The sequence below is a fragment of the Aptenodytes patagonicus genome, chromosome 1 (genome assembly GCF_965638725.1).
Source record: "Aptenodytes patagonicus chromosome 1, bAptPat1.pri.cur, whole genome shotgun sequence".
Lineage (NCBI taxonomy): Eukaryota > Metazoa > Chordata > Aves > Sphenisciformes > Spheniscidae > Aptenodytes > Aptenodytes patagonicus.
In genome coordinates this window covers 14,040,699-14,056,289 of record NC_134949.1, presented here as the reverse complement: position 1 = coordinate 14,056,289, position 15,591 = coordinate 14,040,699, and the positions used below count along the sequence as shown (strand labels likewise).

The following is a 15,591-nucleotide window of genomic DNA, read 5'->3' as shown; positions in this document are numbered from 1 at the left end:
CAAGTCTTATGAGGAGCGGCTGAGGGAACTGGGGTTGTTTAGCCTGGAGAAAGGGAGGCTGAGGGGAGACCTCATCGCTCTCTACAACTCCCTGAAAGGAGGTTGTAGCGAGGTGGGTGTCGGTCCCTTCTCCCAAGTAACAAGCGATAGGACGAGAGGAAACAGCCTCAAGTTGTGCCAGGGGAGGTTTAGATTGGACACGAGGAAAAATTTCTTTACTGAAAGAGTGGTTAAACATTGGAACAGGCTGCCCAGGGAAGTGGTTGAGTCCCCATCCCTGGAGGTATTTAAAAGACGTGTAGATGAGGCGCTTAGGGACATGGTTTAGTGGGCATGGTGGTGTTGGGTCGATGGTTGGACTCGATGATCTTAGAGGTCTTTTCCAACCTTTATGATTCTATGATTTTTGTATTTCAGAAGTATTTGGGTCAAATCTTCCTGCAGTGGTTGTTTTAATTAAAAATTCTTAATATCTTGTTTCTTTATACAAGATTTGGATCAATATTCTTTTAACACATAATTTTCATAATCATCCAAAAATAGACTGCAGTTAAGACATGTTGAGAATCTTTTTCTTTCTTGGAGAAAGCAAGGTAGTTTAGTCTTAGAAGATAATCCCAAACATCTGATTATGAGAAATCTCCTTTAATTTCATGATTTCTGCTCATGGCATATACAGAGTACTGATTTTTGTCCTCAGGACAGGTCAGAAATCCTAATTGCTTTAATTATTTTTGAATACAAAATTATATTTGCAAACAAAACTCCTTCATATAGCAGTAGAAGGCTAGTAACTCTGTGTATGCAGTTCTATATTTTACTGCGATAGCATTAAAAATTTAGGGCCTTCTGTAAATGTGTCAAGTCCTATCAGTATCACAGATACTTGGTAGTATTTTTAAGGTTACTTTTTTCTGTTCTTGATAGTACTTGTCTTGCAATACCTAGAAATGCTGCCATTGTGGGACAGAAGTGTTATAAATGAAGGACAAAAATAACAGGTGAAAATTTTCTAGATTTGGGGATTTAAGGTTATATGCTTGGTCAGCTGCACAAAGGTTTGCTTCTGGAAAACAGTCTTTGTGTCGCCTTCCTCATCTTCTAAAAAATGCTTGGAACCTGAGATCTCTGATGCAGAAATTAATCAGGAGGTGGCAGAAGGATACTTCTGTTGGCTAGCTATTGCCTGTGCCTTGAAAAATAGCCAGCCTTTGTCTGGTGTCCACTTTATGAAGCTACCTGACTTAAGTAATCAAATTAACTGTAAATGCTATTCCCCAAGTGTTTCTTTGACCATCTGTTACCATCTTCGGTTGCTCTGATTTTAAAGTATGAAATAGAAAGACGAGTACTTTTGAATTATCTGTCTATAACTCATATCTGTAGTCTTCCTACTTAGCAGTGCCTTTCCCAGGTTGTTATGGAGTAAATTGGATGCACAGACCTCCAACAGATTGCAAGTACGTTCAAGCCTTGGTTTTTTCATGTTTTGGAGGATCAAAATAAACTCCCCTGTGATCAGTTCCAGGGGTCTTAACAAATTTCTGAAAAGATTTCCAAATATATCCTCAGGTACAGAAAATAATTTGATCCTCTCAGAAAATACCACGTTAAGCAAATTTCCATAATGCCCTGAAAGGCATGCTAAAGTACTTTAATTGATCCTCAGAGTGAGGGAACTGACTCAGAAATACTGATTTATCCATGCAACATTCTGTAGAGTTTTTTATATATATATATATTTTTTTTTTTTTAAATTGATGAGCAGAGTGAGGCAAAGATTGTTGTGAATTGCCTTTTAATTTCCTTTTTCTCCTTAGGCAAATTGATTAATGTTAAAGTAAATGTGCTAAGAGAAAAAAGGGGCTTTTTCCTAATTTCTATATTGAATAAAAATAATGAAAAGAAAGCAAATTCATTAATACTTTGAAAGATTCCTTTAATAATAGTTCCAAAATGAATACATTATTGAACTGCTTTTTAAAAGTGATGTTACTGTAACAGTGAGTGGGCAGGGCTAATTGTGCAAATGCTTTTGAGATACCGAGAAGTTTTCCAGGAGATGGTGGGGGAAGCTGGATTTTCATCGTCTTGCTTTTTTTTCGACTTTTTTTTTTTTTTTTTAAAGACTGCAGAGTATGGAGAGAATACAGTAATTAATAGTGAGAGAGCCCTTGCAGCAGCCCAAGAGAAGGGTAAAGGGGAAACACAAAGCCGTAGGATGTAGAACGTGTAAATGATACACTTTACCTTTGGTGAATGCGTTATAACAGCCACATTAAGTCAGATCAAAAGTGGACTTACCCACTGTTTTACTTCTTATAAGACAGTAAAACTATCTGACTACTTCTGATTAATATCAGACATGCAGGAAAAATGCAAGACCGGCAAGCGGAGGATGAGTTTAGTCTGGTATACATTACGGCTTCTTACTACCTGTGGCTTAAATGCTTGCCACAGAGTTGATATTCTTTGCATTTAGCAGCCTGTGGTTGTATTTCCTTCCATGAATGCGTCCAGTTGCTTTCTTAACTCCATAAAACCCTCTACCACCATACTGAATTTTCAGTGGCAAAGTGTGTCACAGATTAACTACGAATTTGGATGAAGAAATACCTCCTCGTGGGTTTCTTGTTTGCTTTTTTAAATTGCCTTCTTAGTTTCCTGGGATGTTTCCTGGATCTTGTTTCAGTATTCCCATTTTAAAAAGTTGTGGGGTTTTTTGGGAAGCACTGGGTTTTGGAAGAGAAGATGTGAGGACTGAAGATAATGAGAAAGTGCAGAGGAGAGATGAAAGGATGCTGCGCTGATGAGTCAAGATTTGCAGCTAGTCAGATTCACTGAACAAAAAAAACGTAGAAGACAGACTGCTAATTGAAGAGAGTGGATTCTAAAGTATGAATATGAATTCTAGGGCAAGGTGAGGAAGTGTCTCCTCGAAGGAAGAAAATACATTGGCTTCACTTGAGATTGAAGAGAAAAGCCACAAGGAGGCCAATTGCAGGAGAACATGCTAGAAATAAGGCAGCTTCTAGTAACACAGCAGAAAGGTGTTCTGTGGTCTGAAAGACAGGAGAGGGTGGAATGGTGCAGAAAGGGAGGAGGGGAAAAGGAAAAAGGCAAAAGATTCACACTTACGCCTTGAATAAGTTATGGAATTGGCAACACTTTTTGTCAAATATTATTTAGCGTAAACGGGACACAAAAAGTAAGACTGAGTGCTATAAGACAGAAGTGGTGAACACTGATTATACAGTGGGGAAAATACTGTATGAGAATTCTTATGACCTGTGTAGTAGAAACTGAAAGAGTTTTGTAGTGTAAAATTCAAGGTTGTATGCCCTGGGCTTAGTAAACTTTTATGCTATGGAGATATGCAAGAAATATCTTGAAGGTGGTGAGTATGATACAAACTGAGTAGGTTTAACAGCGTGAAATTCAAGGTCATACTTGAGGATAAATAAACATTTCTTCTAAAAACAGAGGGATCGTCTTTTAGAAACTGAAGGAAGATGAGGAAGTTTTGGCTGTCTTAATAAACGCCTGAGCCACCAATATGATGAAGCTTTGAAAAAGCCAAAAGGGTCACTTGTTTAAATCTGTAAATCACATAGATTTGCCTTGAGTGAAGTAAAGTCGGAGGAGACAGTGAAGACAGAGATGCAGAGTAACAAATACAAAAAGATTTCATTAAAATATAATAGTGTATTCAAATAAATAGGTCTTGAATAAAATTACTTAGGAAACTGAAGCAAGTTTTCCTATCTGTGTATCAGTAAGATTCTCAAAGTCTTCTATGGGAGTCATTGTGTTGGAGGGAAAAAACTTCTTGTTTTTATGATAAAATTTAGTGCATTCATGAAAAAGATGGTATGACATGATGGCTTCAGTGACATGGACTGATCTCAATCCAGTAAATTCTTTATTGTACTGAAGACTGAAAGTAGGCACATTGCATGATAATTCTTAGGGGAAAATGTGATACAAATCTCCTTTCCTGCCAGGCTTCATAGTAACAGCTAAACATCCCTAATATTGTGATAGAACAAACATTTTTAAATCCTTAAATGGGCATAAAAATAAAAGAAAAAAAGCCTGTTAGCCTAAGCAACATTGGTTTTTAAAGGATAAATGGTAGCAGAAGTAGTCAGTTGATTTCCGTCCCCACTCACCCCCCCTGCCCCGTAGTAATTAAACATGTAGTGAATATAATGCTGTCGCATCTGGAATTTGTCAACACATTTATGTCTTGAAAGTTTGTTCAAGTTGGTAATTAGTGTTAAATTCTGTTTGACGCAATCTGATGAAGTCTTCTGGTAAAGTGTTGTCAACCCATTGATGAGATATGCAGAATTTACTTAAAAATTGGGAAGTGTGATGTATACTGCTACAGATAAAGAAATAACACACAAGGTCCTGGGGAGTCAACACAAAATAATGAAGTAATATTTATGTGAGAGAAATGCAAAAAATAACTAATACGGGACAGCAAAAGACACCAAATGCAAACATTCATAGAAGAAAAAGGCTTGCAAAACAGACTGGGTCACTATGTTTGCCGTGCACTGTATCATCCTATACGGCCACCTATGTGCATGTTACCAAAGTGAGGGGCATAGAGTGCTGTCTGTGGAGCACCACCAAGGCTGTGGCTGGGATACCCCTTTCTGCTGGTGGCTCTGTTAATGTCAAAACCACTTTGACTGCATTCAGAAGATAGCTTAAAAAAAGAGTTGGATTAATTTAAGCTGAGAAAAAGGTAAAATATATAGCTGAAGCATGTAGTAATGAATGCTTTAACTGCACACTGGAAGGCCATAAGCAATTTGGAGGGGTGTAGAATAAGGCAAGAATGGTATGATATAATTAGTAATATTGGAGTGCTACTAGCAGATGGAAAATTTGACCAAATACAAAAAGAAAGAAGTTTCAGAAAGGGAGACGCTGAAATGATTTCCAACCATAAGCATTTAAGATCTGATAAAATGGTAGGTCACATCACCTAGTGCAGTCTCTTCTGTTGTATTTTTTTCATGCATTAAAAGCCTTGCATAAAACATTCAGAATCAAAACCTGATCGTTAAAATGTAGACGTTCAGAAAAGTGTTTATTTTTAATAATTTTTATAAAAACAATTTTGATCAATTGCTGGCTTAAATATATATAATTGTAATGTTCTATTGTTACCTTTCTGTATGAGCTTTTCTAACAAGGCTGACATACTGAGCATACTCTAGCTATAATTTTGACTGAAATCGTTTTGAGCAGGTTTTTTTAACGCTCACATAATTTCTACGAGGGTCATTGAATTTAACTCCAGGAGACTATTGCGGCAGTCATTTTGACTGAAATGTGTTTTCTAAATGGCATCTGGTTTTCAAACTGTCTTGTTGCATAGCAGTGGTTTTAGCATGTGCGTGAACGTAGCTCCCGGCAGCGGTGGGTTTCGAACAAGTGCAGTGAGCTGCATGTTTGCTTTGAGAGCTGTGTGATGATGGTGCTGCAAAGTGCTAGGGTGCGTATAAATTTTAATACGACTGTGAGAGAATATAGTACCCTTGTCTGATGGTACTGAAATAATGAAAGTTCTTAATTTCTTGATAGGTTTGAAGTTCAGAATCATAAAACTGTTTAAAGCTGTGGTTGAAAGTAAGCCAGACTGAAGAGTTACAATTAACAATGCATCTTGGGCAAGACAATTGAAGATTATAGACTGTGGAAATGAAAAATACCTTGCAGATCATCTAGTATGTCTCTGCCAGTTTGAGATTGTTCCTGCTAGTGTCTTTCATTAGTATTTTATCTAGTCCAGTTTAAAATGTACCACTCGGTGAGATTTCAATCACATCTCTAAGGAAGCAGCTTCCCTCCGCCACCCCCCCACCCCCCCAATAGTCAGCATCACTTTCTCTCTTTAGTTTTATCCTACGGATTTGAGATGTGCCCCACACTTTGTCCTGACTCTTTCCTGTGATAATCGGTCACTGCTTACCCAAACAAACCATGTGTTTCCCTGTACCTCGGGTCCTAATTCTGCTGATGTTTTGCACCTCCATTAATGTTTTCTGGCTTCTGATGGTGTCCTCGGGAAGAGCCTGGCCTTTCCCAGCAGACAGCCCTCACTTCTGGAATCTTTCTTGCTTCCACGCAGCCATGTGCTGACAAAGCCAGTCTTTGTGTCTGCTTGAGGAATGATGCAAGGCCCATCTGTTAGCTCAGGCTGATAGGAAAAAAGCAGCCTTTAAGGATGGCTTGTGGGTTGCTTTGTTTTTTCCAGAGGTTTCAATGTCCATATTTGACCAGTGAATCTCCAGAAGCAATCTGAGTGGTCATTTCCTCCTGGCAGCAACTCTCTGCCATGCTTTTATGATTATTCTCACCTTGCATCCAAGCTTTCAGCAGCAGGTTTTTCACACAAATACATTTCAAAGAAAGGTCAGTCATGGCTTATTTTTAAACATACCAGTGACACCTGTTCCTTCACATCTTTCAGATCAGTGACTTCTCTTCAGATTTTCTTGTTATTCCTGTAGAAATTTCCATTTACTTATTAACTTTTGCTGGTATTAAATCATTACCAGATCTAACTTTAATTTTATGAATAGCTTTAGAATATTTCTTCCAACTGTAATTTCTTTTGTTCAAAAAATTCTCAATAAATATTCTTTCTTATGTCACCCACACATTTTTTCTGGCTTGTTCCTAGTCTGTTCTTGCCAGATGTTTTTTCCCAAGCTTTTGTGATAATGAAATGGAGCCACTGTACCCATGGTATTAAAAAAAAAAAAAAGCTTTGAAAAGTTTTTTTTTTGCTAAGAAGTGCAATTAGTTTGACATTGTATTCATATTTTTCCCAACTGTGTTTCAAACTTGTGATGTATCTTCATTTAAGAACAGATTGCCTCCAAAGTTTTACAACACCTGAACTTTTGAAGTAGTAACGTTTTTTCAGTGCTTAAGTTATAGGTGCCACTTGGACCTTAAAAGTTAACAGAACATGAAAATCGGTGATTTTAAAAATTTTGCTACAAATACACTGTCTTAAACCCAGTGCATTCCACTGTATCCTGCTTTACCAGGTGAATGCCCTAAGTAGGCACAGAGAGAGAAACTGTTTATATGAATGCAATTTTATGCAAAATAGCTCAGCTCCAGAAGCAGTTAGAATGAAAGTTAGATCTGGTAATGATTTAATACCATACATAGCTTTTCCTTCCTTCCTCCACTACCTGCACCCCAGTTAGCTGTTAGATGTTTACTTAAGAGGTGCTCAAACCTCTTGTGTCGGGAGGGAATTGAACCTTCTGTGTCCTTGAAGACTTCTTAACCATTTGGTGAAGATAATCGTCTTATTTTTATTCATCAGGTCTAGAAAGGTAGGTTCAGTGCAAAATATTTGAGGAACTTAATAATTCCATCTCTACCACAGCTGAACCTTTTCTTCTGCTAAAGCAGTTCATTGCAAAAAATGCGTGTGTTGCCCAATTCTGTGTCTGACTCATCAACAGGAGAATCCTGCTATATCGTATAAAGCAGAAAAAAATGAAGAAGTCATTGCTTTGGGGTGACAGAACTCTCTTGTTGGTTTTGTTTCTCCCTGAACCCATTGAAAAAGCTGTGCAAACAGAGCTCCGGGCTGCTGCCCCCTCAGCATGCAGGCTTTTGGATTTGTCCTTCAGAGATCTCTGCCTTTCTCCATGTAAAGGCTGGGCATCTGTAACTAGGTTTTGAATTTTGCTCCAACAGCTCACAAGTTACGTATTTTAGCTTCTAACATTTGGCTGTCCGTAGGGGAGCTGGTCCCTGTTTACTCCCCTTAGATAGATGTTCTATCTCTTTGTCTCTACTGAGCCTCTTTGGAGATAAAACTGTTTCTTATCTGCATGAATTGAAAATGACAGTTCTTTCTACTTCTGTCTTTTTAAGCAACCTCAGAATCAGGACTCACTGTTTCAGCACTCACTTCCCTGTGGTGACGTTTCTATTAAGCTAAATAAATACAGGGTTTGTGAAAGAAATTAATAAAAGGTTGCAGTTTGCTAAGTAAGTTTGTGTTACTTTGATGATCAGTAGCTTCGTTTGTCTTGTAATACTGTATATTGAGTCTTCAGAGTTAATGTCTTGAGTCAAAAACATTAATGAAACGTAGTATCTACTGTGATGCTATTTCAGATTTATTGAGTCAGCCTTTAGTAAGGAATTTTACGTTGCTGACCTTATGTTACACATAATATTTGGTGTTAGTTGGAAAAGAAAATGGTTACAATTTGTTGTTAAAGTATTGCTGGAGCATTTGTAATGCGGCAACAAGGTCGCTTTTACATCCCACATAAAACTGAGATGGGTCCAACTCCAAACTACCTAGGCTTTTGCTGTGCTCGTTGGGAGCTTTTAGGAGCCTCCTGCCATTCCTTCATTGGTGATTTCTGAATGTGAGGCCAGCTGCAAGTATGTATTGCAGAAGTGATTCACCAGTAATGGTGCACTGGGGTATAAAATAGCAATTGTTACATCAGATTACTCCATAATGCTTCTTCACTGACTGAATAAGGACTTTGTTGAATGAAGAACGTAGAAAAATGTACGCTCAAACTCATGAGTATTTTAAGAAAATAAAAACACAAGTTTGAGGTTGATCCTAATTCAGTGATACGTTCGAAGAGATTTGTGAACTGGATTTTGAGCCATTTATCATATACTGAGTTCAGTTTTCTTAAATGCTGTCAATGCTAACAATTTATAAATCATGTGCTACTCTTTAATGTAATTTATAGACCTGAATTAAGTAAATGGAATTTGTCTTTGTGAATATGGGTAGGCCACTTCCTTAACCAAACTCCAAAGACTTTGCAGAATGATGGCATCCAAACTATTGTTGTCTAATGCCATATAAAAGAAAGTTAAGCACAGGCTGTTATAAAAATTGGCTTGTTCTTGGTGACCGTAATTTTTTCTGTTCTCCGTAGGTAGGTGTCATTTTTTTATATTATGTCCACTTAAGGGAAAGCTTTAATAATTATTCTTACCTCCTGCAAGCACTGTCACAAATTTGAAGACCAAGTTCACTTTCAGCAAAAGAGTGGGGTTATTACTGAGTTCAGATTTTTTTTTTTTTGATTGATACTGGTAAGAACTTGCTGCTGCTTTTTATAGCGGTGTGCTTCCTTGAAGGTTTGAACTGACACTCTCTTTCCTGATATATTTATTCTTCAGAAATTCCTTACTATGCTATTATCATTACACAGAGGTAGGTCATGGTCGGCTGGTTTTTTGAAAAGTAGAGCTGTGGTCAGATACCAGTTCTTCATTGTATGTAATCTTGTTGCCTTGAATTGTCAGTGGCATCTATAGCAAAGGCCAGGGAAAATCTTCTTGTTTTCTGCTTTTACCTCTTTCTTTCCCCTGGGAGCTGGGAGGAGGTAGGGAGACAGCGGATTCACCACAGCATTTTTTCCTAACCGAGGCAGAACAGACTGGTTGCACTCAGTGGCGACACCCCACGACTGCACTTTAGTGATACTGCAGTCGTCATTTGGAGGAATGAAGATAGTGAGCAATATGCTGGTACATTGCTATTTTGGTAAAATAATTAATGGCTCTATCAAGACACTGTATGTGTGTTTGTAGGCAAATTTCTCTCCTTTCAGGCCCTGCTCTTTTTAAGCACACAATCTTCCAGCCTTTCCTTTCCAACCTTCAAAATCTTTTTTATCTGGAGTAGAGTGATACATCCATCTGTTCAAAATGTGGTATGAGCTGGCACAGGAATATCCAACTTTGAGTGTGAAAGTTCAAGAGGAGGTCTTTGGGTATAAAGGAAAGAGAATCAAAGTCTTTCCTGGTTGTCAGGCAGAGATTTGGAAAATGTTCAGCTCATGCCTATTATTCCTGTTCCCCACATCGCCTTTCTCTCTCTGATCAGAACTCCAGGATAACTCTTGATAGGAAGGATGAAGGGGTTAGCCTGTGTCTCTCACTGCCTGTGCTGAAAATGTAATGGTGAAAATGTGTATACATTCTTGGGTTTGCTAGCTCTAGAACTATGTGAAAATCAATGAGCAAGTATGAGTGACTTCCGAAGAAACATGGGAATGATGACAAATGGAAAAAAAAAAAAATTGTCCACTGCCATTTATGTTAGCAAAAATTACTAACATTACTAATGTCTCTTGTTCGTAGATCACCTCTCTTGTGACTCTCCAGCTGTTATCCATGGTTGGCCATAATGACCAGCTTGATGGACCACGATATAAATGTACTGTATCTTTGGACTTCATCAGAGCTATTGCCCGGTGAGCCTATTAGAGATCAATTACTGTGTATTTGCTGACTTGAAAGAGACTTCAAAACCAGTATTTGCTCAGTCACTAGCTCTATGCAGACCAGAACAGAAATCAATTGATGTTTACTAAGAATGAGTGAATGAGTCTTATTTATGAGAAGTGTTGAACTTGAGGTAAGTTTGGTCCAATTCTGTTTTGAAAAAAATTTTATCTTACAGTGGCAGTATGTGTTACAGTAACATACTGTCTTTGTGCTTAATAAAGGTCAGGGACTTCATGTGAAAATACTGCTCTAAAATGTCAGTCCATTTCATTACCAAAAGGCACGTTATGGTATTTGAATCTGAAATGGTATTTAGTTCTTAACAGTGGTTGTTGTACATATGATATTAAAACTACATAGATTGTAAGAATTCTTCCACATATGTGATCTGTAGTTGATACAAACTAATTCAATAAATGAATGTAGGTACCTCAACAGCTCTGTTCCCATTCAGAGCCTTCAGTTTTGGAGTCTGAGAACAGTTCCAGATCCATCAGGAGACATGATGATAAATTACAGACAGGAATGCATGCAATACATAGGCAACAATCAAGCCTACGTCTCATTTTTATGAAATGCCAACAGCATTACCTCACACCTGTTGCTGCAGCCAGCTTATTAGCAGGTCTTGGATAAAGAGTCTATAGTCAGAACAGGGCCCAGAAATGATATGTAGCGAAAAGGAGGAGAAATGTTCTCAGGGCCAACTCTTCTCTGTAATGTGGGACTTCAGAGGAACCTGTGGTGTAGGCCATATCCCATAACTTCAGTGCACATGTTGCTCTCCTGAGCTATTAAATGTCCAATAGCCTTGTCAGTAAACCCCACAGACACACTAATTTCAATTTGCAGTTGGATAGGCCATAGAATGAAACTTCATCTAGTTCAGGCCTGGCTGGACCACACTGCCAGGATCTCCACAGCTTCGTTATGTCAGTTTGCTATTCCTAGCAATAAAGTCACTTGTGAATGATGCCCTGAAAAAGCTCCCACTGGTACCAAGTACAGCGGACCATCTGCTCAGCAACATGGATCATTGTGTGTACAGACATCCCCAAGCTCTTGTCTCTGCTCTAACTCCTACGGTGAATACAGAGACCAGTTCATAAACTGTGAGGGCCCTTGAATTAAGATACTTGAAATGACGGCCCTGTCCTTACAACTTAAACATCTTCAGAAGTTTTATTGACTCCATTAAAGTTGCCAGAAGGTAGAGATTTTCCAAACAGGACCAAAACTTGTGCTATGCAGCTCATGCTTATCAGAGAAAGTAGTCGTCAGAGACGCTGCCACTTCAAACCTCAGTGCACGATATAGTGCTTTGGCTTGCCTTCCTTTAGGTCAGATGTGTGTATATATATCCTGACTGACTTTTCCTGCATGTTATGAGGAAGAAAGCAATTCTTTCCCCCCCCCCCAAGTAGTTTGGAAGTGTTTATACGCTGTATAGATAAGGCCGTTTAAATGACCTGATGGATTTTAAAGTTGGCCTGTTCTTTCTCCTGTTCTTTTTTTTTTTTTCCTTGCTTTGTTCCACTTTTATTATCTTTTCCAATCCACAGTCTTTATTAAATCTTTAAGGAAGGACAATCCACAGATAAGATACAAGGTTTCATGAACCCATGGTAAATGGGTTTCCCCCCATGTCTTGATGGGACTAGCTACAGGGCAAAGGCATGATCTTCTGTGCTTTAAGAAATTTCAATTGCTAGCAGTGCCATAATCTTGCAGCTGCCTGTAGTTTTTAACCACACATGGGGAGGTTATATTTATTGCAGAGAAGGAACTACTTTGCTGTTTCAACCAAATAAACTTCAAGTAAGCAGCCCATCTCCCAATTCTCTTTTCTGTTACTGTAATGCTACTAAAATAAGTATGTTAGTCATTAAAATCCTCAGATACGTCAGCCTTGTTACCATCTCAGCCTTGCTATTTAGCATATTTCCTAATGGAAGGCTGAAGAGTGCAAAGAGCAGGACAGAAAATGATGCGCTCTCCCACCCCCATTCAGGCTGTTCAGATTGTAATTTCATTTTCCCTATTTTTTTAAGCAAAAGTGAAGTTTGCATTTTTTTAAAAAACAAGAGCTACCTGTGTTTGGAAAAGTAGAAAACTTGTGTTTCTTCCTGGTGGCATTTAGTGTGATAACTGCTGGCCATGGACAGTGTCTCTGTTTAATACCACAGAACCTCATGTCTGTCTCTATTGCATTGCATATATTCAGTCTTTGCAGAGATACTCCTATGCTTTTTACCGCGTAGTATTTACACGTTTGGCTGAAGGTAAGGTTAGACGTTTCTTTGTTGGAAACTTTTAATTTCTGCTTTAAGAATATCAGACCTAAGTTCATAAATTCTCTGTAGTTGACATAGGGATCTCTTAATGATTGTTGAATGTAACGGATCTTTTCATATAGTCTCTAATGATCCCAGTTGATGATGACAGGACGATTGTGTTTCATTTAGTTGATAAGGTCAGCATTTGTTAGAATGTGTGATTTTGTTTCTGTGGAAAGTCTTGTAACTAAAGTACTTTTCTTGACTGACACAATGTCATGCGAGTCTTACAGTGGCAGTTAATTTCTTTAATTTTGTCACTGGATTATTAAGTAGACTGAAACACAGTATTTCTTGTTATGTGTCTGGGGGATTTCTGAACTTTTTCTCTGCCCAATACGATGTTTTATAGAAACTTTTTGAAAAGTGGGTTACAGAATGATGCGTGAACAGAGAATATTAAATGATTGTAGTCTTAACAAATAAGACATTCAGCCAGTTAATCTCACTTAGCATTGTGAGTGGTTATTTTTGCATGATTGAATACTTTTTAAAAAAACTTTTAATTTTATACTTGTCATTATATGCAGTAATTTGCGTTATTTATTCAAACAGTAAACCCCAAAGTCTGAGTGTTAGATTGTATAGCAGAATGAGTTTAGAGACAAAAAAATAATTACACGTTTTATTCTACTGCTGTTGCATTCTGCCTGCCATTAAAGTACAAAAGTATACATTAAAATCTTCTATCCCATTGAGTGGCATTCTTGGATTTTTCAAATTTAGCTCTGAACATGGGTCACCTAGTGTCAAGACTGAAAGAACGCAGACTGCAAATGAGTACAGATGAAGGAGTTACGTAGTACATGCTAAAACAGGTGGTTTGGAAGATGAACAAAACGTTCAATAGCATAAAAGATTGCTGCTTTGCATCACCAACTAGAGTATCACGTTTACTGTATGAAAATAGAGTCATTAACTTTGATCTATTTTTACTGCTTAATGATCAATATCAGAATCTTCCAGTTTTTACTAGAAAGCTGCTTTACTTCTTTTTTAGAATCTTACAAAGTTTAAATAATCAGAAGACAGGTACTGTAAATAACACTAGAAGTTAAAAAATTCGTTCATCCTTGATTGCATTTCTTTTGGGGATATTGATTGTGCAGAATGTCCTGCATGTGCTGTCTCCAAACAGGTTAAAGTCTTAGCACTGTTAAGATGATTGCTCTAATATACTGTGTTTTTGTTTATAGGACTGTGAACTTCGACATAATAAAGTACTTGTACGATTTCTTGTGAAAACAAGCTTCACAGCCATATGGACACTGTGACAGTGACTAAGGCAAGCTGTGTTCATCTCTCTACTTAGCTGGCCAGAAAGAAGAGTATTTTGGCTCTTTTGGGTTTGTCCAAACAGGTGTTGGCCCAGCATGGAACCTGATGAAAATACTCTGATTGGTCTGGGTGGATCTGAGCAGAGGACTATTTACCAGGGACCCTGGAGTATTTGGAAGCAATGTGTTAATTATAAACAGCAGGGTTTGAGCACAATCTGTTCTACTCTTAATGATGTTATCTTAACACTGAAATTGCCTGAAACCCATTTACTTAGGACTGCATTTTGCTCTATGAACTCTCCCCAGTGCTTTGAACGTGGCAGCAGCCCTTGTTTGTATGCCCAGTCTTTTCACTTTCTCTCCACAGAAATCTTTGCAATTGCCTGCCAAAGCAGCTTTTCCTGAGGCCACCATTTTAGGAGAGTGAAGTAGCGAAATATAATAAACATAAGAACGTATTTAAAATCAGGCTGGTATAAATCCTTCTTTCTCATCAGTCATATGTAGGCAGACTGTTACGCTGTTATGTGGAGATCACGATGATAGGAAACTCCCAGTTAATCACTATACTGTCTTTTTTCAGACCACTCATAAATGTTGACTATGAATCTATTTTTACAAAGCTTTATTTTAAAAAATCATTGATTCTTAAAGTTCTATCCCGATGTCAAACTTGAAAGGTTTTATTTTTGTTTAAACATTTTATAGTCCTTTCACACTCATCCAGTTATATTAAGTACTAATTATAATGCCGTTTGGAATGAACGTACTAAGATACACCCTGTGTAATGGCTTTTGTAACAGTATCTATCCTGTAGAGGAGGACGGCACAGTGGCCTTTCCATCAGAAAGGGAGAAATTCAACAGGTAACACAGTATTTCTGCAGCAGTTCCCCAAAAGAGGCGGAATAGTGAATAATCAATGTGGTGTTATAACATAAAACTTTAGCTTTGGAAATACATGATGGAATACACTACAATGACATTTGTCTCCAGTTTACAAGTAGAGGATTCGCAACTGCCACTACCTGTATGGGGTATTAAAATCCCCATGTCCGGTTCGAGATTGTCTTTGTGAATCTGAAGATTTCTGTCACCCTCTTGAAAACTCCAGGTCCTGTTACTCAGATGTTTTACTCCTGAATGCTGTCCTTTGACTGACAGTACAAGACTGTGCCATGTCTTATGTTGACCATTATGTTTTTTTCCAAGGAAAAATCATCGTTCTTTCCCCCCTTGCTCTGGTATTGGAGATGGTCAAATACCCTGAACATGTGCAGCTCCCCCCCCCCCCCCCCCCCCCCCAATTGTGGGTGTGTAGCCAGGCTTCTGGATTCAGACCCAAATGAACAAGTTCCAGGTGAATCTAAGTGACAAAAGTGTCTTTCTGGCCAAGCTGTCGCTTCCCCCCTCAGGAGAATGTGAAAGGGCAGCAATGAGTCATCTCTGTGATCCCTTTTCCTTCCTACCGCTGAGTTGGATCAAACCCTGCACCTGTCCATGAGGTGGCAACATTTGTCACACTTACTGAAGTGCTTGGATGCAAATACATGACCTGTTTCAAAATGTTTACTGCCTGCTTTTGTTTTTACTAATAAAAATGTATATAAGGTGAACTTGGGGCTAAACTGTACAGCGTCTTCCCCTTT

At 38.2% G+C, this 15,591-nt stretch overlaps 1 protein-coding gene across 4 annotated transcripts in view; it reads left to right on the top strand.

Annotated features, from left to right (window-relative positions):
- ORC5 (origin recognition complex subunit 5) overlaps positions 1-15,195 on the top strand; it is a 77,377-nt gene extending 62,182 nt beyond the window's left edge. For 2 of the 4 annotated variants that reach the window (XM_076328265.1, XM_076328248.1), the window contains 2 exons: positions 10,180-10,292; positions 13,859-15,194. In XM_076328265.1, the coding sequence (XP_076184380.1) occupies positions 10,180-10,292; positions 13,859-13,904 (159 nt within the window). In that variant the 3' untranslated portion in view covers positions 13,905-15,194. Of the gene's footprint in view, positions 1-10,179; positions 10,293-13,858 lie in introns of all 4 variants that reach the window. The other 2 variants (XM_076328275.1, XM_076328256.1) reach the window with 2 other exon arrangements.
- Positions 15,196-15,591: the final 396 nt, after the last annotated feature.